At 45.6% G+C, this 22,500-nt stretch overlaps 1 protein-coding gene across 3 annotated transcripts in view; it reads right to left on the minus strand.

Moving 5' to 3' along the window:
- The window catches only part of ap3b1a (adaptor related protein complex 3 subunit beta 1a), a 90,011-nt gene extending 76,713 nt beyond the window's left edge, over positions 1 to 13,298 (minus strand). The window contains exons 1-7 of one of the 3 annotated variants that reach the window (XM_035521494.2): positions 12,971 to 13,298; positions 5,245 to 5,320; positions 4,989 to 5,063; positions 4,104 to 4,199; positions 3,722 to 3,882; positions 3,398 to 3,464; positions 1,062 to 1,244 (exon numbers count right to left, since the gene is read on the minus strand). In XM_035521494.2, coding sequence (XP_035377387.2) covers positions 1,062 to 1,244; positions 3,398 to 3,464; positions 3,722 to 3,882; positions 4,104 to 4,199; positions 4,989 to 5,063; positions 5,245 to 5,320; positions 12,971 to 13,089 — 777 coding nt within the window. In that variant the 5' untranslated portion in view covers positions 13,090 to 13,298. Of the gene's footprint in view, positions 1 to 1,061; positions 1,245 to 3,397; positions 3,465 to 3,721; positions 3,883 to 4,103; positions 4,200 to 4,988; positions 5,064 to 5,244; positions 5,321 to 7,729; positions 9,242 to 12,970 lie in introns of those variants that run through there. The other 2 variants (XM_081704091.1, XM_081704092.1) reach the window with 2 other exon arrangements.
- Between the last annotated feature and the right edge of the window lie 9,202 nt (positions 13,299 to 22,500).

Raw genomic sequence — 22,500 nt, forward strand, 5'->3', positions numbered from 1 at the left:
TTTTGTCCAGACTCGCCGGGGCGGAACGTTCCACACCCATTCGTAACGCTTCACTGGCTCGGTGGCCGTTTTCCTGGAATGTTTCGACAAAACTGACGCCCTCGCGGAAACGCTGGGGTCTGCTGCGTCGGAGGGTCTTGCCTAACGGAAGCTGCCTTTGAAGACAGAGCAAATCTGTGCTTTACCCCTTCTGTGGTTCTGGCATGGGCCCGGGGGTTAGGTTAGGGACGGCTCTAGGCCACCGACCTCTGCTGCACGACAGTCCTGCTCCGCCCACTCCCACACACACACACACACACACACACACCAGAACCCCCCCCCCACTTTTACTCCAGGACCTTCGAGACAACCGAGTGTCTGATGTAAAGGGACCAGGAGGCCGTGGAACGCCTGAGCTGGGAAACACTGCTGAAGGAGCCTAGACTCTGCACTAACTGCACTTAACGGGGTGTGTAATGTACGACGTGAGAGGCGTCAGAGTGCACACGTACACACCATCAGTCATGCGCTTCACATTGACCTAATCTTACCTGTAATAACTCCAAGAAAGCTTTAAAAAAAAAAAATCTTCATTTTAGCCGACAGCCATAACTCTTAAATTAAACAGACTCTCAATATTTTCAGGGCTTCGCAGGCTGATGTTACATAGGGAGATGCATTGATGTGTAAGCTCACTAGAGCCTAAACAACGTAAAGTCACTTACAACAAACGTGTATATTAACTTAAGGGTGACACGGGTGAACAGCTGTTGTCTTTATAAGAGGTCCGTCTCCCCTACCATTACAAAGATCAGGACAGGGCATACATACACACACACCTTAATAATTAGCGATTAGTACTAATTATTGGGGCTAAGAAACTAATTAGTATTAGTTATTGGGGCTTGCTTTGCATGTCTGGATGACAAGTTTGGATTGAGGAATGCGGTTCCCGCATCACACATTTCTAGAGACCTGCTTGGTGCTTTACTCATAGAACTTTTACAGAACTTCATCAGCCAGACGATCAGCAGACCCTTACACGCACACACACGTACACGTACACACACCCATCCACCCACCTCTTTCCACGGGCTAATGAACTGTGTCCTGGCGTAGCGGGTCAGCATGCTGATGATGACCACCTGGCCCCACTCCTCCACATCCATCAGCAGGTTACACAGCTTACGGTAGTTCCTGTGGATCAGATCGATCCGGTCCGGACACACCTCCTCAAACGCCATCACCACGCTGCCGGCCACCAGCTACCCCATACACACCCACAGCAGGTACAAGATCATTTACAGAATGATCTTACAGAACAGAAACAAACATTGTGTCAGACATCTCTGAGTCAGTGAAAACATTAGTAGACAAGCACACACACGGACATAGTTAGTACACAAGCAGAAGTATTTAGGGTCCACCTTCTATCTCCATCTTCACAATCGCAAATTGGCTCACTTCAAAATTTTACAACACACTCGTTTGGACCGTTTTAGGCCGCAATAAATAAGCCTGAGAAAAGCCTTCGTGGTTCTTCAGAACCTGTGCTGCAGTGGAACCTGTACTGGATGAGGAAACTGTGGCGTAACCGCGGTTCTCCGTGCCGGAGGTTCCCCGTTTCTCTTCTTTCTCGTTTTCTAGACCGCATGACTAAACGGCGGCGCGTGCGAAAGTGGATGTCCCTCTCCGCAATGGGAGTCGTCTCCGGCCCGCCTACTGGCGTCTGTGTGAAGTCCACAGCTGTGCGTGCCGGGGCCTGCTTACGACCAGGCGGAGCCGGGGGGCCGGGGGAGCCACCACTCAATAGTCTTCAGTCTACAGGCAAGGGAACCAGCTGAGAAAGTGCATCCGACTGCTTAAACGCGGCACGATGTAATGATGCGTCACGCCAAAGAAGAAAGGAAGAAAGTATACAACGGCAATCAAGATTAATACCCGAGAAAGAGGGAGAGAAAATGAGATCGAAAGAAATATGTAACTGAACTGAGGATTGACCACAACAGAAGGTACTGTGTGCCGCCCGCCCCCCCGCCCCAAGAGATCGTCGTGGTTACGCATCGCCATGGAAAACGTGCGCCTGCATTCGTTGGCTACCGCTCAGAAAACTAAAGCCCTAAGTCCCATCACAGATTCTCTCTCTCTCTCCGTCACACCCGCACACACACGCACGGCGAGCTAATAACTCAGCAACTCACCCACACCAAACTTGTGCTTGGAGCTGATAAATGTGGATTAAGCTCATTTGGCTGTACAGGCGGTTTAATTATAAAACCACAATGTGGAATCAAAACAAACAGATGTTACGAATATGGCAACCTGTTCAGCTACCCACACAGCTCATCTACAGTACCGCACTCACTTAGGCTAATGAACTTAAGGCTGTGTGTGTGTGTGTGTGTGTGTGCGCGTGTGAGAAGAGGGAGAGAGAGTATTATGAAAGATTTTCAGTTAAAGGCCTTGCTGGGTGTTTCTTCTGACAGTTGACTATACTTTCTCTGCCAATTCTACCTCTCTCACACACACACACACACACACACACACACACACACACACTCTCCTCTAACCAAAGTAGCAGTTTCAAGGTAAACCCCATGCCATGAACGCTCTGTGTGACTGACTCGCCAGCATCCACCAACCCCCCTAATCCACTGAGCCAATCCTGCGAGCCTGACAGCACCCTAATGGAAGCACACACTAAGCAAATAGCTCCTTTAATAGTAATAAACTTAATAATAGTCACGATAGAATTCCGATGAAATTATGCTAAAATTATAAAGTGTGGGGAGCAGGATGTTTTCCCACCTCCAGCTGGTCATGAATTCTAATTATGGAGCAGGGAACGCTGGGTCAGAGACACCGTGTACATCGCCACGGCAACAGCGCCATGATTGATGTTGCACACCTGATGGCCAGACAATGCTAAGCCAGCTCTTGTGCAGACTGGGGCATTTACCCGCCATCCTATAAGAGGAAAGAGGGGCCCAGAGGAAAAGCACGTTTATAGTTTAGTAAAGAAATAACAGAATCTCTCACACACACACACACACACTCACACACTCACACTCACACACTGGCATACAGGAGGTGGAATGAACTTCCTCTGGCCGAACGTACAGCTGAGACACAGCTGTCTTCACTGACCTAAGCACTTCAAACCGGCACAGGGCCGAGGAGAAACCTCAGAACACACATCGAGACCACTTTACCACCTCACCCTTTTCCAGTAAAAACAGAGCGAGCGCGCGACAGAGAAAGGTTTAGACTCTGGTGGTCTCATGCTGTAACTACACTTCAGCACAGCCACAAAGGCAAGAGTTCTAAACGGCATATTCCACACGTAGGTCAGGACGAGAAGAAAACCAGATCACTGCAAAAGGAAGGTGCGCCGGGGGGGGGGGGGGTCTGAACTCACCGTGCTTTTGTCTTTCAGCAGTTTCTCAATCACCTCAATCAGGTGGTCCTTCTGATCAGCATCCAGACTGAGAGAGAGACAGACAGACAAAACGGTCTAAAATGGAGTTCTATCGGGTCCTCAACAGAGAACATGAAAAGACTGCATTCACTCTGTGAAACAGGAGTGAAACTCTCTCCTGCATTATGAAAAATTCACAATAAATTTCCTACTAATTTTCAAATACTCCCCCCAGCCTAAAAAAATACCAACAGTCGTTGGACGAGGCAGCACAGCATGTCTTGCTAGAAAAATATTCTATTATTTATATTGTAACGTTTCTACCTGTAGAGTTTCTGAATGGCGTGGGCGGCCGTTTTCCTGACGTAGGGCGAAAGGTCAGACGCCGCCTCTTTGATGGCCAACATCATAATGGGTACGATGATGGGTACGCGGATACTGGAGAGAACCCGCAGGGCACTGGCGCGGATCAACTGGTTTGGGTCCTGTGCATGCACACGCACCCAGAACAACATTTATTCTCCTTTTCCTGCTCATTTGTGATTGTGTTTTCAAGATTCAAATAAGCACTGCTGTTTCGCTTACAGTTGGTCAGCAGAGACCAACACTAATCACTCGTGCTGTGCGTCATTACAACCCCTAAATAGTGGGATCCGCTTCCTGCTGGCTTTGACCCAAAGCATGCTGGGAAGTGTGCGCAGGTTACCTTGAGGGCACGCTGGAAGGTGCTGATTGACAGTAGGGCAAGATCCTGCTGTTCCTCCGCATAACGGACCAGGTACACATACACTAGCTTCTTCAGCTAGGGCGGGGGGGCGCACACACACACACACACACACACACACACACACACACACACACACACACACACACACACACAACCTTTTCACCCTGATGCATTTATTTTCTGCTTCTCACTTTCACTCCCTCACCTGCTTCTTCTGCGCGCAAAGCTGCAGGCGCAGGCGCGAAGAGAAAAGAACAAAGAGGAGGCGATCAGAGGTGCTCGCACTCCGCTAGAGGGCAAGGGTCAAAAGGTCAGCCCCGGGATAATTGCGCCCGGGGTCACGGTGTGACGAGGGGGCCGCGATGCGCGGCCGGGCATTCCATCATCATCATCGCGGTGCCAATTAACAGCGAAGCGAAACACATCAGTCACTTTTTAAACGTGGACATTATCCATCTGGCCTGCGGTTAATCACATCTCATACGGTCGTGCCAGGACCGGAGCATTCCCACGCATCTCAACGAGCCCGCAGCTGGGAAAAAAAGGAAACGAGGCAGAAGAACCGCGGAGAACTGACCACCACGAAGGCCACCGCTAACGCCACCGTGCAGTGTGGGTGTCTGTCTGAATGTGTGTAAAGGGGAGAGAGAGAGAGAGAGAGAGAGAGAGAGAGAGAGAGAGAGAGAGAGAAAGAGAAACACGTGTGCATTTGTGTGAAAGAGAAAGTATACGCATGTCAGAAGAGCGGATCAACACCCGTTTCCGAAGCGTCTTTGTATGTTTCTGCATGTTTTGAAACAGGACGGTGGCAACTGAAGGAACTATGGCACAAGGTCTGTGTGCGTGTGTGTGTGTGTGTGTTACCTCGAGGTTCTTGTTTGCAACATTTTTCACCACTGCAGGGAACAGCTCTGATGCGTTCTTGCCCTTGGCTATCAGCTGTGAAACACAAGGCCAACATGCCCGCAGAGATTAGCCGTCTGTGGAGGGGCCTGTGTACACCACACACAACCCACCAACACACACTCGACATACTGAAAACGGGTAATAAACTAAGAGTTTTAATACACCCCTCCCACACACACACACACACACACACACACACACACCCCTCACTTACCCCCACCACCCTCTTCATGGCCTCCAGTTTGAGGGACTCCTTGCTGCTCTCCAGCATCTCCTTCAGGTCCTCGTTCCTGGAAAAGATTCAATTCGGCCCGATTCATTGCACCCTGAAACCCGTCTGACACACAGCCTCACACTCACACTTCCTTTTCCCTCCAGACAGATTCATTTCACAGCGATTCACCCAACTCAGATTCATCCGACGCGCCCGAATCACTTCAGGGCCGAATTCAATCAAGCGAGTGCAAGGGTTGAGTCAAACAGTAAAACACAACTTGTACCCCCCACAACCGCAACCCACCCACCCACCCACACAGACATCCAAGCCAGTATCCCACACACTGTCTATAGCCCCATATGTTGGCCATATCCTTCTGCCACCGTCTACACCCAGCCCATAATCCCCCTGGACATAACGGCCAAACTAAAATGGCCACAGCACAGGCTGTGTAAACCAGCAAGCTGAGCACAGAGCCCAGGCCGAGCACACCGCGAGCAAGACAGACACAAAGCGGATGAGATTAGCTGCTCCGCCCGAACAAGTTCATAAATCTCAAACACGTGTCCAGCTGATTTGTGCACAGGCTCTGTGGAGGATTGGGCCTTTCAAAAATAGCAAAGCGGCAGGTTTTGCTCTGCGGGTTTGCCTTAATGAATATGCAATTTGATGTAATTCTATCAAAGGGTGTAAAATTCAGGGCGGCATCAATGCAAATAGGTTAGTTTAGCATCCGCAAGGTGATTTGCCAAAAGTATTGTTGAGAATGGAGATTGTGTGTGTACGTTAATATGTCGGGGTGGGGGTGGGGGGTTATAGCATTTCACAGCAGCTGCTGTTTTGAGAAAGAGCACAGATTTCACAGCTGCAAGCAATGCCACTTTGGTTTTATTTATTTATTTTCTTGTGTTAATTGTTCGTGTGTGTGTTTGAACACAACTTTCTCAGCTGTTCCATGTGTTTTAGCCACAGTTCTGACTTTTTCATTCATTCATTATTTATTTATTTATTGTTTTTAACCCTGTAGCTCCTAAAGATGCTTATAATTTAAATTCTGTTTACTTACGTTTCTCCTTTGAGATACAAACTCACCGTGCCTACAGAGAACATTTAACACACTCAGGGAAATACTGTCTTGGCATGTCATCTCCTTAGCGTGAGAACAGAGATTTTCTCTTAAAACTATTTTGAAAATTTACAGAAACACAACCAAACGGCCCTCGGGTCATTTGAAAGCGCAATGAGAGGACACCCAGCCTGGGGAGTGACCAGCGTGGCTCGCTTGGTCAGGAGGGCAGAGCTGAACGGCTCTGTGCCTCCTTAAGTTCACCTGTTCCTACGCAAACCCCGAGAACTGAACTGCTCTCGCCCAAAATAGCAACGACGGCATCAGACACACTTATCCAACACCACTTACAAAAGGCTCCTAAACTCCTGAGTGGAGCCTTAATACTCAAACAGCAACATCTTCCCAATCTGTTTACCCTACTGAACCACTACGCCAAGCTCAGAGTGCACATGCAGCAAAACAACCAAAATCAGACCTTGTTCTAACATTGTTCTAACATTGGACTGCTGGATGCTCCAGCATCTATAATGGATGCGCATTTTTCAGCCTCCTTAGGGAATCTAGACTAAATGGCCTGAAAATGGTTGCTTAGCCCATAAGGTCATTAATATTGGCGAGAGTTCAGCAGACAACACGTACACTGCCGTTCTGGCAACAATACTTACATTATCACGAGAAATAAATAAACAAATAAATAAATAAATGCCCGACTTGCAGGTAGCCTGTTTTTTTTCCAACTACGGAATGTGAAGATGGAGAACTACAGTCAGTCCCACTGTGCTCCGTCCTCAAAACAAGGTTCTCTATGGCAACGCACACGTCAGCCTAGTGCCTTCTCACGTTGGCTTTTGTGGCTTCCCAAAGAAGCGCCGTCGACCAGCATTAAACGGTAGAGCGGCTGATCACAGCTAACGCGTGCTCTCAGTTAAGTCAGCTCAACGCCGTTTAGTCCTTTGCTCAGAAGCAGGTGTGGTTGGTAAGGTGACTACACACTCGCACCTGTAAACGCTGAGAAGAATTTTTTTTTTGGGTCTTATGTGAACATGAACCAGAGTTGAAATTCCACATTATTTTATCTAGAAATTTGTCAAGACTAAATCTTGCAACATCACTTACCTGTGAGTGAATTAAAATCAACATCAATGCACAGGTCATGCTGACTTACACCTTACAGAAACGGCCGGCAAGGTGTCGGCATCCTGAACCTGGCAGTGTTGCATCAGCAGTAAGATAGTAGGCTGTAGGTGTGATAGAGGGTAAAGTTCCTTTCAGCAACTCGGCTACTGAAAGGGGCTTAAGCACTAAACACTCCCTACTGGTCAGTGGTGTACGTAAGCACCAGTGCCAAAGCAGCGGGGTTAAGCCCCCTCTCAGAGGAGGCCAAAACTTCGCCAATGCACCATGGTGTTATACCCTTCGTTCCTGGTCTCCTCCGGGCCTCTGTAGCTGCGGGGGTCGTTGAGGGCACGCTCCTCGAGGCTGAGGTCCGAGCGCAGCGCGAGCTGCAGATTCTCGGCGGAGACCCTCGCCGTCCGCATGACCCCTAACGCATCCGAACGCAGGCCAGAAAGACTCCTGCTCATCTCGCCCGCAGCACGCCGTGTACAGAAGCCTGCGGGTTTCGCAACCGCGCACGAGGCACAAACAGCGTCCGACGAGTCCAACGGTGTTAAAGATGCACGTTTCGCAAGACAAGTCTGTGCACGGCCCCGATCCAAACGGGAAAGGCACCGCTTCTAAAAAGTCCCAAGAAGAAAAAGAGCAGAAGAGAGAGATAAAAACAAATCCCGATTCCGATTCACGAACAAATCCTGACTCGGCTAAACTCTCCTTTAGGCTGGGGGCCAATCACTGCCGCCCTCCTAAACCCAGTACCAGCTCATCCTCTGTCGCTTGCTTCCTCTCCCCGTCAGTTCGGGCGCCACGTGAGACGCGCTCACGCCGCTCAATCAATTATGCACCACGAGTTGTGCGAGGAAGAAGCAGGAAGCTGGACGCACGGGCCAAGCTTCTCCGCCCTCGGCCACCACAGCTACTTTCAGGCTCCGCCTCCAAGCTGGGGGCTTCTTTGCCAGCGCCTGGGGTGGGAGCCTGTGGGACTGAGCCTCGTCCAGCCGGTTTCCTGTTAAGCATTAACTTTACAGGCACCGCCTTTAAATAGCACATGCAAGCATTAAAAGGGAGCAGCCGTTGCAAATGCTGGAGAACCACAATGAAGTCACTAAGGAGATGCAGTCATCGGTCGGTCGGGGCAGGGGGGTCATGTCATCTTCCTGAAGAGTACAAGTCTTGCGAGGCTCCAGGACTTCACCCCCTACATATCCCAGGCTCCTTGGCCCTCCCGTCTAGTGGAAGTATAGTCTTATCTAGGTTGGTTATCTAGGTAAACAGTGAGTCAGCCTTTCGTCACCGTAGCGGCACGAGCGCTCTTGTGGCGCCGGACCCGTCCCTGCAGGTCTGCCGGGCCTGATAACAGCCCGGTCCAGAGAGAAAACGTGCCACGCCTTCCTCTCAGACACAATGGTCAGCATAAACTCAACTTCTGACCCTAAAATGGCCTCCCATTGATGAACATTCAGCAGAATTACAGTAACAAGACACACCCGTGCCATTGTAGCCCAAAGTCACATTTACCCGAGAGGTCTAACCCGTCCAGGAGAGGACCAGGAACAGGCAGTCACCTACAGCTCTTGCATCGCCTGCTCTGGCCTTAAATCATCCATCAAGTCCCAGTCCAGCTAGAAGACAGCCACAGCACGATCAGGCCGTGGCCTACAGTTCTGGTATCGCCTACTGCAGCCTTTCCCCTCAGCGAACACTCCGGCAGTGCCGCTTCCCCTCCACACGAGCTTCAACAGCCCTCTCAACTCGCGTGTGTTAATGACATCACGCTACAAGAGCCTACTTCGGCCTAATATGGCCCGGTAATAGCTGCAGTTGTGCACGTGTGTGTGGGGGGGGAGAGGGAGAGAGAGAGAGAGAGAGAGAGAGAGAGAGAGAGAGAGAGAGAGAGAGAGAGAGAGAGAGATCAATAAAACAGAAGGAGCTGCTACATAATCAAAAGCTGAACGGGTCATAGTCGTCTCGCGCGGTATGACAGTGTTTAGATGGGTTCAGATTAGGCCTTAACATCTGCTGCTATTCCAACCACACTGCCCTTCAACGGCATCCACCCCCACCATAACGATTCAGCCCCTTCCCGGCTCGGTTCTGACCACTGTTTCTGGGCTTTGGTGCGGTTTTTATTAAGGTTCAGATTGGAAGTTTTTTTGTTGTTTATTTTTAATGTGATCCATTTTATTTTGCACAAGTTTAACGAAAGACGTGCAGAACGTGTCAAACTCCTTTACAAATAAGTCAGCAAGTCAAATAGACTTTAATAATGTTTTTGCTTATTTTGCAACAGCCTCATTCAGCACAACATCCAACGTCTGCTCATGTGGCGGGAGAACTGGGTTTTTAATTTCCCATGCATGCATAATGTAGTGTGCTTTTACTGGAACAAAATTCTTTTGCTAGTGATGTCCAGTTATCTGTCAATGTCAGCGACCTGTGCAAATCTTCTTAAACGTTTAGCCTTATTATCCCTACATCTTTTCACCACACATGAAAGTTCGTACTACGGCATGCACACATTCAACAGTGACTGGAACGCCTCGTAACCCGCAGCTTGAAAGGGACGAACGCCTAACGCCATGTTTCTGTTACTGCTCAAGCACGGTCAAAGGTAGGAGAGGGATTGGCTTCAAACGCTGCTGGAAGCGTCTAAGTACAGCTGCTGGTAGTTGTTTTTCTCATAGCGACGTTTCCGATACGTTCACTGTTAACCCTTCGAAGATGAGGCGTCGTATCAGGTGTATATCCAGGTGAATAAAGTAATTTTTGCATGACACTTTCAGCAACCTATAGAGATTTTTTTTAAAACCAAGGACATGATTTTCATATTTAATAAAAGTGTAAAATTGCCACAATTTAGAGATTTAAAATATGGGGGGTGAGCAGTTTCAAGACAGTAAGATGCCATTTCAAAACAGCTAATTCTGCTGCTTTTGGCATCAATGAACAGATTGGCCAAAAGAAAATTAAAAAAAAAAACAAGCAAACCAACATCACACCACTGTGAACACACCACTGCTGAATGGCTGATTTTGGTTTAAGTTCAAAACCATTACATCACTCATATGGAAATACACACACACACACACACACACACACACACACACACACACACACACACACACACACACACACACACCTTGGACATGTGAATAGAGACTGGAGGTGAGTGATGGAGAAGGGTTTTGGCATGACCCAGCCCTGCACACATTACCTCTCAGTTCCAGTCACACAACATACACAGGCCCTCACAGACAAGACCTGCAGGCCTACTCTGTGCAAGCGTGGGTATGACTGTATTAAAATGCATATAAGCAAAATGTGTGTATGTCTCTACAATGAGCATTTGTCTGTACTGTGAAGGCATGCGTGTGTGTGTGTGTGTGTGTGTGTGTGTGTGTGTGTGTGCGCACGCGATGGTGGTGGTCCTGTGCCAGCTCATGATCATGGGCTACGGATCTCAGTCATGTGAATGAGAGCCTGCTGACTCAATTAGAACTAAACAGCATTAAACCCCCTTGACAGACAGACAGACAGACAGACAGGCCTCACTTTCCACCAACACTCAGGAACTACTACACGAACCTAAACCTTCATCTAAGGCATTCTTTCACCAACTCCTGTAACTTTCATACACAGACCCAACCTCTCACTTTCTCCCTCATTCAAACACCAACATACTCTCAAACTTTCTATACACTCACCAGTTATTAACTCTCAAACTTTCTATACACTCACCAGTTATTAACTCTCAAACTTTCTATACACTCACCAGTTATTAACTCTCAAACTTTCTATACACTCACCAGTTATTAACTCTCAAACTTTCTATACACTCACCAGTTATTAACTCTCAAACTTTCTATACACTCACCAGTTATTAACTCTCAAACTTTCTATACACTCACCAGTTATTAACTCTCAAACTTTCTATACACTCACCAGTTATTAACTCTCAAACTTTCTATACACTCACCAGTTATTAACTCTCAAACTTTCTATACACTCACCAGTTATTAACTCTCAAACTTTCTATACACTCACCAGTTATTAACTCTCAAACTTTCTATACACTCACCAGTTATTAACTCTCAAACTTTCTATACACTCACCAGTTATTAACTCTCAAACTTTCTATACACTCACCAGTTATTAACTCTCAAACTTTCTATACACTCACCAGTTATTAACTCTCAAACTTTCTATACACTCACCAGTTATTAACTCTCAAACTTTCTATACACTCACCAGTTATTAACTCTCAAACTTTCTATACACTCACCAGTTATTAACTCTCAAACTTTCTATACACTCACCAGTTATTAACTCTCAAACTTTCTATACACTCACCAGTTATTAACTCTCAAACTTTCTATACACTCACCAGTTATTAACTCTCAAACTTTCTATACACTCACCAGTTATTAACTCTCAAACTTTCTATACACTCACCAGTTATTAACTCTCAAACTTTCTATACACTCACCAGTTATTAACTCTCAAACTTTCTATACACTCACCAGTTATTAACTCTCAAACTTTCTATACACTCACCAGTTATTAACTCTCAAACTTTCTATACACTCACCAGTTATTAACACTTCATATACAATGGTCCATTTCATTTTCTCCTGTTCACCTGCTCCCAGCACACCTGGCTCAACTCATCGGTTAATTAACCAGCCCTGCTGAGTTTATAATGGGCGCTTAAAGTCAGGGAAAGTCTAAACTGAGGTGCAGCGCTACTCTGAGACAGTGAACCGCTGGGATGCCCCCCACACTCCAGTGTTCAGCAGCAGAACATAATCTTCAGCCTAGTGCCAGCTATAGACATTAAACAGCATGAAAATGAACCAGCGTCAGCACTAAACTGAAGCCTTATCATGTGGGACAAACCAAGACTCAATACTGACAGCCTACTACCACCTACTGGCGTATCAGAAATAAATATTTCGTTCACCACATTCAGGGCCAAGAGCATCTCTAAAGGAGTCGTTTAGCATCAAGGTCTTAAGCCATTTGTGGTAATCTGTCACAAAAAAGAAGCATCTAGATTAGTACTATAAGAAGCGGAGGATTTATGAGCTCCTATCTGCAGCGGAGGAATGATAGCGTTAGTGTCTTTATAAGCATCATGTTTAACGGTGGTCAGACTGCCCCCGGCCCCTCCACCGTTTACACGCTTCACGAATTACTTGAAGGATGCGCTCAAAAAGCGCATAACGTCGCATAAACTCGCAGTTAGAAATTGTGTGACGTGTCAAACCCTATGTGGGCAGTTCACGTTACTTGACCGTGAATGTCGCTAATGCTTTGATTCTTTTAAAGTTTAATTCATGCTTTTTTACTGGACAACACAGAAAACTGAGAAAGACCAGAACGATAGACAGACAGAAGGTCTCAGTTGCGGGTGTAGCCAGACGCGGCTGAGCTGGCTAGGCTAGCGCGATAGCCCGGCACCCCACGGCGCATGAACGCTAGCAGCACAAAAACACTCGGCGTCAGCGGGGACATTTCTTTTGAACCTGCCAGGTTTACCTCTTGAAGTCGGTGCTGAACAGGCCGAAGCCTGCTCCACCCGCGGTCGGAGTCTCCTGTCCGACCTCCACGCCGCTGTCCGCGCCTCCCTGCTCACCGTAACACAAACTGTTCGCCATCCCCAACAGCGTGCGCGACGCTTATACGCAATACGCGGTAATAAGGTAGCGAGGCACAAATGAAATGTGACTGAATTGTGCTGTTAGAGCTTCGCAAGTTCAAGATAATGAAACAAAACAAAAAAAAAACTTTTGCTAGGATGTCCAAGTTTTTTTTTATTCCTTCTTCCACGCACGGCCGGAAGTATGAGTTGGAGAAGTTTAAGTCACATGACAAAAGTTGACGTCACGCACACGGGCACCTGACCTGCTCAACTTTTTTTTTTAATTCCACCATGAGGCGCAAGAAAGATCCTCTCCCTTAGAATGAAAATTTTATACATGCAATATAAAGGGGAAAAAAAAACAAGCAGTGACAGGATAATAAACGTATACCGACAATAATTCTGCAAATTTTATGTACATGTATAATTCTCTATGAACGTTTATCTAAGCAGATTCTGGTCAGTCAGACTGGATGTGAACGAGGAGACGATCCAGTCTGTGTAATAGTAGCCTGTGTTGTGGTCTATGGCTTCAAAAGCTACACAAGCAAGAAGAAAGAGGAAAATAAATTAAACAAGGGGTGAATCATGCATTTAGGAGGCCGCTCTGGTCAGGGACCCACTGGCTCGGTCAGGAACTCATCACTGAATAAACAAACAAAAAGAATACACATAGTCTGAACAGGACTATAGTCTGCAAATGATTGCTAAAATGCCTTGACCACTTATGAAATACAAAACTAAATTAGGAGTTTTACATATTATCCTTTTAGCTCGTGATTGTTTCTCTTGCTGCAGTTTTCATTTCTAAAAGTCAAGTTTATTTCTATAAAATAATGTTGTCACAAAGCAGCTTTACACAAGTCCAAGTCCAAGCCCCCAGTGAGCAAGGCGAGAGTGGCAAGGAGAAACTCCCATGAGGAAGAGAATGAGGAAGAAACCTTGAGAGGAACCAAGACTCAAAGGGAGGTGGCATCCTCCTATGGCTGACACCGGACAAAATAAGCAGTAAGAACAAGTTAGTAATTGAAGGCTATTCTGGGTTCCTAGGAGTCGTAGTCTGGTTTCAAACAGTGTAAATGTCTAAAACTCACCTGGCACAGGAGAGATCCAGGAACAACTGCCCAGTCTGCCTCAGTGTTCGGGGGTGGAAGGGGACCTATCTTATTTCACAACGTGCCAAACAAAAATAGAAACTACTAATAACGAACGTGTTATTTTAGTGATCTCTATCTACATTTGTGGCATTTAGCTGACGCTTTTATCCAAAGCAACTTACAATTATGAGCGAGTACAACTTGAGCAATTGATATTTGATATACGGGCGAATACGGGTGGACTAAATGCCAAAAAAAAAAAAAAAACCCGGTTCAAACGTTTTTAAAATCTGTTGGTGGGAGAATCCTGCCGTTACTGGGGCATAATAAACCTAAATTATAGCCTAAGCGGTTATTCCGGCCATGTGCACGACTTTTGTATTACGTCTAGCTCTTTACGTAACGAAGCTCCAGAACTTGGCCAGCAGGTGGAGCTATACGAGCGGTAACGACACCGCTTTGAAAAATGGCAACGTGATACGGAATAACTGATCACAGTAACGTAAAAGTAATTCAGCTTGGAGCAAACACGTGTCTGAATCTCCCTTTGGAAACTGGGAACTGTTCCCTGACGCGTGTCACACTGGGAACTCCTGCACAGTTTTCTATGGTGTGCTCTTTCTACTCTGCCCACACATTTCCCTTCAGGGGTTAACAGAACACACCAGTTACTTTCTCAGAAACGTCTCACTGGCACCCATCTCGTAGGTGCGTGTTATAGATGTACAGCACAGGAGCGTCGGCTCTACAGACCTTCCCCGGGCTCAGCCCTGATGCCCACTGCAGTTACTAGGAGCCAGGTATGCAAGCACTCCAGAACCGGTAGCACATCCCCTACCGGTGCGCACTACGCTATCTATAAATACATCCGTTGGTGCTTGCCATAGTGCGAGTAATGATACTGTAGCAGAATTACTGTGTTTAATGTACAGATGAAATTCGCAGGGTTTTAACGCTTATCAGTGCAGACGACTTGAGTACAGCCCTACTCTCTGGTGTACACTGCTTTCCATTACTGAACCAATTCTGCACATAAACTTTATCAGATTTATATTGCTGTGTGTTGTTGTTGTATGTGGTCTTATGTTAGTATTTGTTGAATGTTGCAGCACAAGCCTGCTAGAAAGGATTTCTTTCCCATTTGTGTATATACAGGCGTATTTTATAAAGACAATAAAATCGAATTTAATTGGAAGTCGTTTAGACTTTTCACCACAAGAGGACAGTTAAGAGATATCAACGTCTTATCTTCAGAGTATATCAGCACCCTTGTTTCAAAGTGGTGACATATCTGCATGACCTCAGAATGGCCTCTCCATTTTAAAGGTTTAGAGAGGTGAAGATTCAATCTTTAAACTTTCAACAGACTCCTCAGATCTCTGAACTGGCCGTTTGTGAGTGTACATAGAGGTCTGTCCTCAGGGTTATGTATGTGTGCAAACGTGTGCAGGGGGGTCGAGGTTTACCTACAGGAGTGAGTGTGTGTGGGGGGGGCAGATGGAGGTATATCTGCACAGATTTGTGTGTGCATATGCATAGTCAAAGGTAAGGTGATCTTTTCTGCTAATGTTTATGGTGTACTGGGGTCAGAGGGCATGCAGGGGAAGACTGAACTTGGATTAGATTTTACATCGCTTTGCCGCACAACCTTGAGACTATCAGCACTGAACCAACACCAGACAATGCATACATACCTGCATCTGGTCTACAGAAAAATGCACAAAGAGTAAAATGTATAACACACACACACACACACACACACACACACACACACACACAGAAACGTTTTTCATATTGTGTTACTCAAATGACATCTCCAGACCTAAACAAGTAAAGTAGTGTGATCTTTCGTCCTGTTTCTCTTTCTCCATTTCTGTGTGTTCGTGTGGGAGTCATGTAATGGGAATATTTTCCACTGATCCTGTTACCCAGGCTGTAGTAGGAGGGCCTGATGGATATGATAACAAACCAAACACTATTTTCACACTCTCTTACAATGTTGCAGTACCAGAGAAGGAAAGAGGGAGAAACAGAGAGAGAGAGCGAGAGAGAGAGAGAAAGAGAGAGATAACTCATTCACACAGTGTTGCAACTCACAAACCCCTTAAAAAGAGGTCAGGTACCCACTTGGCCCCGCCCACCCTTATGCGTCCTCCACATGCTCTGCCAATGCGCTCATCACTCTGTACCACATGGATCTGATGCACTGCTTCCCGAGTGTAGACAACACTCTCACAACATTCCAGAACATTCTATGTTCTAAATATTCCACACTGGGGACAGAGGGCTCAGAGCTGAGACCTCCTAAAGTATCTTATTTAACTGCTACAGTCAGAAAGACAAGCTATGAGAGTCTTCCCCCCTCCCATAGCAACGGGACGTCCAGATGGCTTTGAGTTTCCAAATATTCCAATTCACACTTGGCCATAAGCATTCTCTCAGTGTAAGCATTAAGCATGCAGTAAGCATTCTCTCAGTGTTGAGAGAAATTTACAGACGGGTGAAAATACAGTGGAACAAAACTGCCTGCTGAGAGAGAAAGAAAAAAAAATCAAGATCAAGTTCTGTTAGTTTTGGCAGAAAAAGGTTTGACTGTTTGGCTCAGAGAAGGAGAGGAAAACAAGGGCTTAATCTCTCACACACCACAGCCCTGCGCCAAGATTAACCAGTAACCTTCTCCACTGGCCTCGTTTTCACTGGAAAAAGAAAAACTCTGTCTCTTGCTCACACTTACAAACACATACAAACAGACACAGACAGCCTTTGCTCTGTGCTGTTTAATCTTCGTACTGTAAACTGGTACAAAGTTGTGTTTATCACAGGCGAATGTCACAGGAAATGATACCGCCATCCGTCTTGCTGCGTGCGGACGACTTCGTGCCTCTCTTTTTTTTTCTCGCTCGCTCACTCGCTTACTCATTCTCGTTTTATCGAGCAAGCTTCTTCTCAAAGCAAAGGATCAGAGACCGTTGTCAAAAACACAGGCGACGGTTAAACGGGACTCTGTATGAACTTATATTGACCGTATAGTATTTTGGGAGAGCCTGCATGAAGTCAAAATTGCACACACACTCACACATACACACACGTGTATATTTTTGCGTGTGTGTGTGTGTGCTCGTTTTTTTTTGCAAGCCCATCAGTTCCGCTCCTTTATCGCTCCATCCATCCACTCCTCCGTCTCATCCCTCTCTCGCTCCTTTCCATGGTCCCCTTTCAGCAGGTTCACTCCTCTTTATCTCTGTCTGCTCACTCCTGAGCTGGCGTATGCTGACACCCTTCCAGACAGCAGTCAGATCCAGACCCACGCTGTAGACGTGCTGAACTATAGGTCTTCAGTGGGCTGGGAGGGTCTTCTTAGGCTGCAGTTCCAATCTGCATCTCTAGGGGGAGCTCAGCCCCACTGTAAAGATAATTCCCATTCCCAGTCTAAGGAGGGAAACACACAACCTTGCTTTGCTTTTCTCCGTTATAAAGCAGTGGTTAGAAGCCACTGATCATACATTCATTACGCCTGTACCTTAAAGTGCTGGATAATTAAATCTAAATGTATGTGTAAAATCGGCTCAAGACATTTGCTGTGAGCGTTCAAATAGAAATTAATCTAAACTACATTAGCATATTCTCTCTCTCTCTCTCTCACTCTCACTCACTCACACACATACACACACACACACACACACACACACACACACACACACACACACACACGGGCACATAGCTATCCCAGAACATATAGAGAGTGCTTCTAAGGGACTGTGCATAAGAATGTGGGGGTTTTAGGAGAGCTCTACCACAGGGAGCAATAGGTGAAATAGTCTGGATAAGGTTTAGGGTCATGGAGTCAGTGACCCCAGTGCTCTTTCTCATGGTATCTCCTCTCTCTCTCTCTCTCTCTCTCTCTCTCTCTCTCTCTCTCTCTCTCTCTCTCTCTCTCTCTCTTTATCCTTTGATATCATTTTTCTTTTGTTCCCCGTGTCCTTCTGACATTGCTGTAAAATGTTCTGCTCCCATGAGAACAAGGATTTCCCAGTGCTTCAGTGATCAGCTGCACCTGCCCTCCTAATCACATACACACACACACACGCACACACACACACACACACACACACACACGCACACACACACACACACACACACACACACACACACACACACTCACACATACACTCACACACACACACACACATACACACACACACACACACATACACACACACACACACACACACACACACACTCACACACACACACACACACACACACACACACACACACACTCACACACACACACACACACACACACACACACACACACACACACACACACACACTGACAGTGATATATGGAGGGTGGCTTGGTCCATTTTGTAAACAAAGTGCAGGTCAAAGTAAGCTGACTCCCGTCCACCCTCTACTAACACACAAACTGATGGTCTCTGATTGTCTCAGCACCTCCTCTATGAGTGTCTGTGTGTGTGAGTGTGTGTGAGTGTGTGTGTGTGTGTGTGTGTGTGTGTGTGTGTGTGTGTGTGTGTGTGTGTGTGTGTGTGTGTGTGTGTGTGTGTGTGTGTGTGTGTGTGTGTGTGTGTGTGTGTGTGTGTGTGTGTGTGTGTGTGAGTGTGTGGGTTATCTGATCTGAGCTTTTTGAATTACACGGGTCAGACCTCCTCTCTACTTCTCTTCATGTCTTTGTCGCCTTTGGTCTGTCAGGCTAGCCGGTCCTGTATCCTCCGAGTTGTTGTCAGCTGATATCTGTGAAGAAGACTGAACAGTCTGGGTTCAGTGTTCAGATCAGTGGGCAGACTGAAACAGAAGTAAAGAGAAAGACTCGAGACAAAGAGAAACCGTATGGATGGAGGAGGGTTTTCCCATTATACAGAAATCCACAAATGATTGGAAGACACGGATAACCTTAAACACCTGCTTCACACACACCATCTTTCTCTATACCTCCTACAAGAAGTGAGAAGTGAAGAGGAACGTTAGCCAAGTGTTAGATCTCAGCTGCTACTCAGATGAGACTCGGGCGAGATCAGGGTTTGGAGGATGGTTTTCCTCTGCTGTACGAGTTTGTTTTGCATTTCGGCCTTCAACACAGAACACTGCCTTGCCCTGGTGTTTCATAAGTACCAAAACCTCTCTAGATATTCTTTTACTAAAACACATCTTTAACATCTGCAACATCTGACCTCTGTGCTGCATATAGAGACCCTGACAGATACATCTGTTTAAAGGTTTTGTGGTGTGGGAGAAAGACAGATTTTCTGTGCTATTAACACATTCAGAAAACAAGCAAAAATATTTTTATGTAATTTGGAAAACTGAAACAAAATAAAAAATATTATAGGAAACAATTTTACAGTAATCTAAAACAAAACGAACCAATTACAGGAAATCATTTTTTAAACATTTTAATGAAAAGTAATTTAATGGTTTACCTTATGTTTTTGTGAAGAAAATTAACAATCAGAGGTATTTTCAGATCATGATAACCAATGAATTTTATTCGATATAATGTTTTCAATGTTTAACATACTGTATATAATAGTAGCATAAAACTATTTTTAAAAGTACCTATAAACTCTACCTACCTAAGCAGAGTTTTTATAATATAGATGCTTCCTGTAGTAACACATTAGCGACACACACAGATTTCGCTGGATATCTTTCTTATATCTGTTAAAATAGTCAATGAAAGCGTTGACTAAGAAACCAGACCTTGAATCTGTCAAACTACAGGTCGTGTCAAATTTCCCTTTCATCTGACAGCTAAATTCGTTTCTGCACATGAACCGAATTCATTAATTATTTCAATCAGGACACAAGCATGTTCACAGTTCTAAGACTGTGTTAGTAAAAGTGATAAATGATTCATTACTGGCTTCAGATCAGTGGTGTGTCACAGTTCTAAGACTGTGTTAGTAAAAGTGATAAATTATTCATTACTGGCCTCAGATCAGCGTTGTGTCTTCTTTCTTGTTCTACTTGATGTCTGTGTAGCTTTTGAAGCCATAGACCACAACACAGGCTTCTATTACACAGACTGGATCGTCTCCTCGTTCACATCCAGTCTGACTGACCAGAATCTGCTTAGATAAATGTTCATAGAGAATTATACATGTACACAAAGGACAAGTTTGGTGCCAGCAACAGCTGAAAACATATTTTTAACAGCTTTGATATCATTGTTGCATTTATTTATTTAAGCCAATTCTCCTATTACTTTTTAAACTATTATTACTATTAACTATGAAACTTTTATTATTATTAATATTTAAACTTTGTATCTATTTTAAATTTCTATTATCATTGCTATATGTATTTTTCCCAGTTTTATGTTCATGTGATCTTATTATGTACATCATTACATCTCTTCTGTCTTTTAAATCTCTGTGAAGCATTTTGAGTTCATTCTTGCATAAAAAAATGCTTCACAAATAAAGCGTATTATTATTATTATTATTATTATTATTATTATTATTATTATTATTAATAATAATAATAATAATAATAATAATGATGCTCACATGGACAACATTACTAGAACAGCCTACTTACATCGGTCACGCTCTGCAAAGCTAAATGATGCAGAAAAACTAGTCCATGTGTTAATCAGCTCGGAGTTAAACCATTGCCTTACTGTTTGGCTGTAACCTGAAGAAAAGTGATTCCTAGAATTCCAAAAACTACAGCTAAACGGAGATGTTTTCCCCTTTTACAGGATTACTCAGGATCAGTGCTCCAGACGGCTGTAGAGGGGCTCTCAGGGGCCCCTCACGTCTGTGCAACATTCCGGATCTCCATTCTAGCTACACTGCAACACATCGATCCACACGCACATCTAAATGCATCAGGCATGGCATCACAGCGTCCGAGGGAGTATGCGCACCGTATCACACTAATGAAAGTACCTAAGTTGCTCTGGATACGAGCGTCTAGCCAGCGCTGAATGTGGGAACGAGTGAATGCTGGTGTGAGACTGTGGCGTGCTTCTCCTGCCCGTGGCCCACCACCGGTCACGTCTCCATGGGGACGCTGTCCAGGCTCCTCCTTCTCGACCCACTGGCGCAGACGCTCACTTTTGTGAAGATTCCTTTGCAAATTAGCAGACCAACCCTACTTAAATGCCATTGACTATCATAATATACTGTGCTTTTATCACTACTATAATAAACTCTGTATCTTATTTTCAATGGTTATTACTGTTTGTTTGTTTGTTTGTTTGTTTATTCTTGTTTGTATTAACTCTCCTCTCCAGTGTTGCCTGAAGGATGGCTTTCCCGCTCACTCCCAGGGAGAGTGTCTTTAGCTTGCTCAGGAAATGAAAACATGGCACTGCTCCCAAAATGGAACAAAGTGTTTTAGTTCGAATCCATCCTGTCTGCCCTCTTCACCAGCTCTGGAATTCCCATCCTGAGCTGAATTTATCCGTTTGAGAACGAGAGCATATTTAAATAACAGTTTTTGTTTGTCACACAGAAAAGTTGTGTGTGTGTGTGTGTGGGTTTGACAGGACATGCCAAGGATGTGACAGACAGGAAACAGAGAGGGGAGAGGGAGAGCAAATTAGCTTTATCTCATTTATTCTAATTTATTGTCACTTTTTTTGAACTTTATCACCATTTCATTGCTTATGACAATCATCATGCTCAGTTCCAAACTATTTTCTTTGGCAAAATTGTACCTGATATAGTCATGCCAATAAAGGTACCTTAAATTGAATTTCACAGAGAGAGAGAGAGACAGCGAGAGACAGTGAGTAATAGTGAGCGAGAGAGTGTGTGTGAGAGTGGGAGAGAGAGAGAGAGAGAGAGAGAAGAGAGAGAGAGAGAGAGAGAGAGAGAGAGGCTGCCACGATACATGTGCACACCAACCCCTTATGCACACACACACGTGGGTTTTGCCCTCAACTGCAGTCGTCTTCCTCTCTGGACAGGAAGGAACCACCCAGGGCACGTGCCCTGCCAACCACCTACATCCTCAAGCCCAATCAGATGTGGTGGAGACTCTACTGCCGGGTCAGGCTCCTACATGTCCTGACCCAGAGGACCCACTGCTGCACCACTGTGCTTGTGTGTGTGCGCGCGCACGCATGTGTTCCGTAATGGGAGTAGTGATGTGTTTTCCAGCCGTATGATTGGTTCATGCGTAGCCCCTCCCTCTCCGGCTCTCACGGTCTTCGCCCTCAGTCTGGTGCTGGATGTCGGGCTGACAGAATATCAAGTGCACTCATAAAAGCTCAACTCTGCATTCCACAGGGAACATAGAACAACTGTATGACAGGAATAAAGAGAGAGAGAGAGAGAGAGAGAGAGAGCAACAGGGAG

Source organism: Electrophorus electricus, chromosome 21 (genome assembly GCF_041902795.1).
Source record: "Electrophorus electricus isolate QZ-2024a chromosome 21, ASM4190279v1, whole genome shotgun sequence".
In the NCBI taxonomy this organism is placed as follows: Eukaryota; Metazoa; Chordata; class Actinopteri; order Gymnotiformes; family Gymnotidae; genus Electrophorus; species Electrophorus electricus.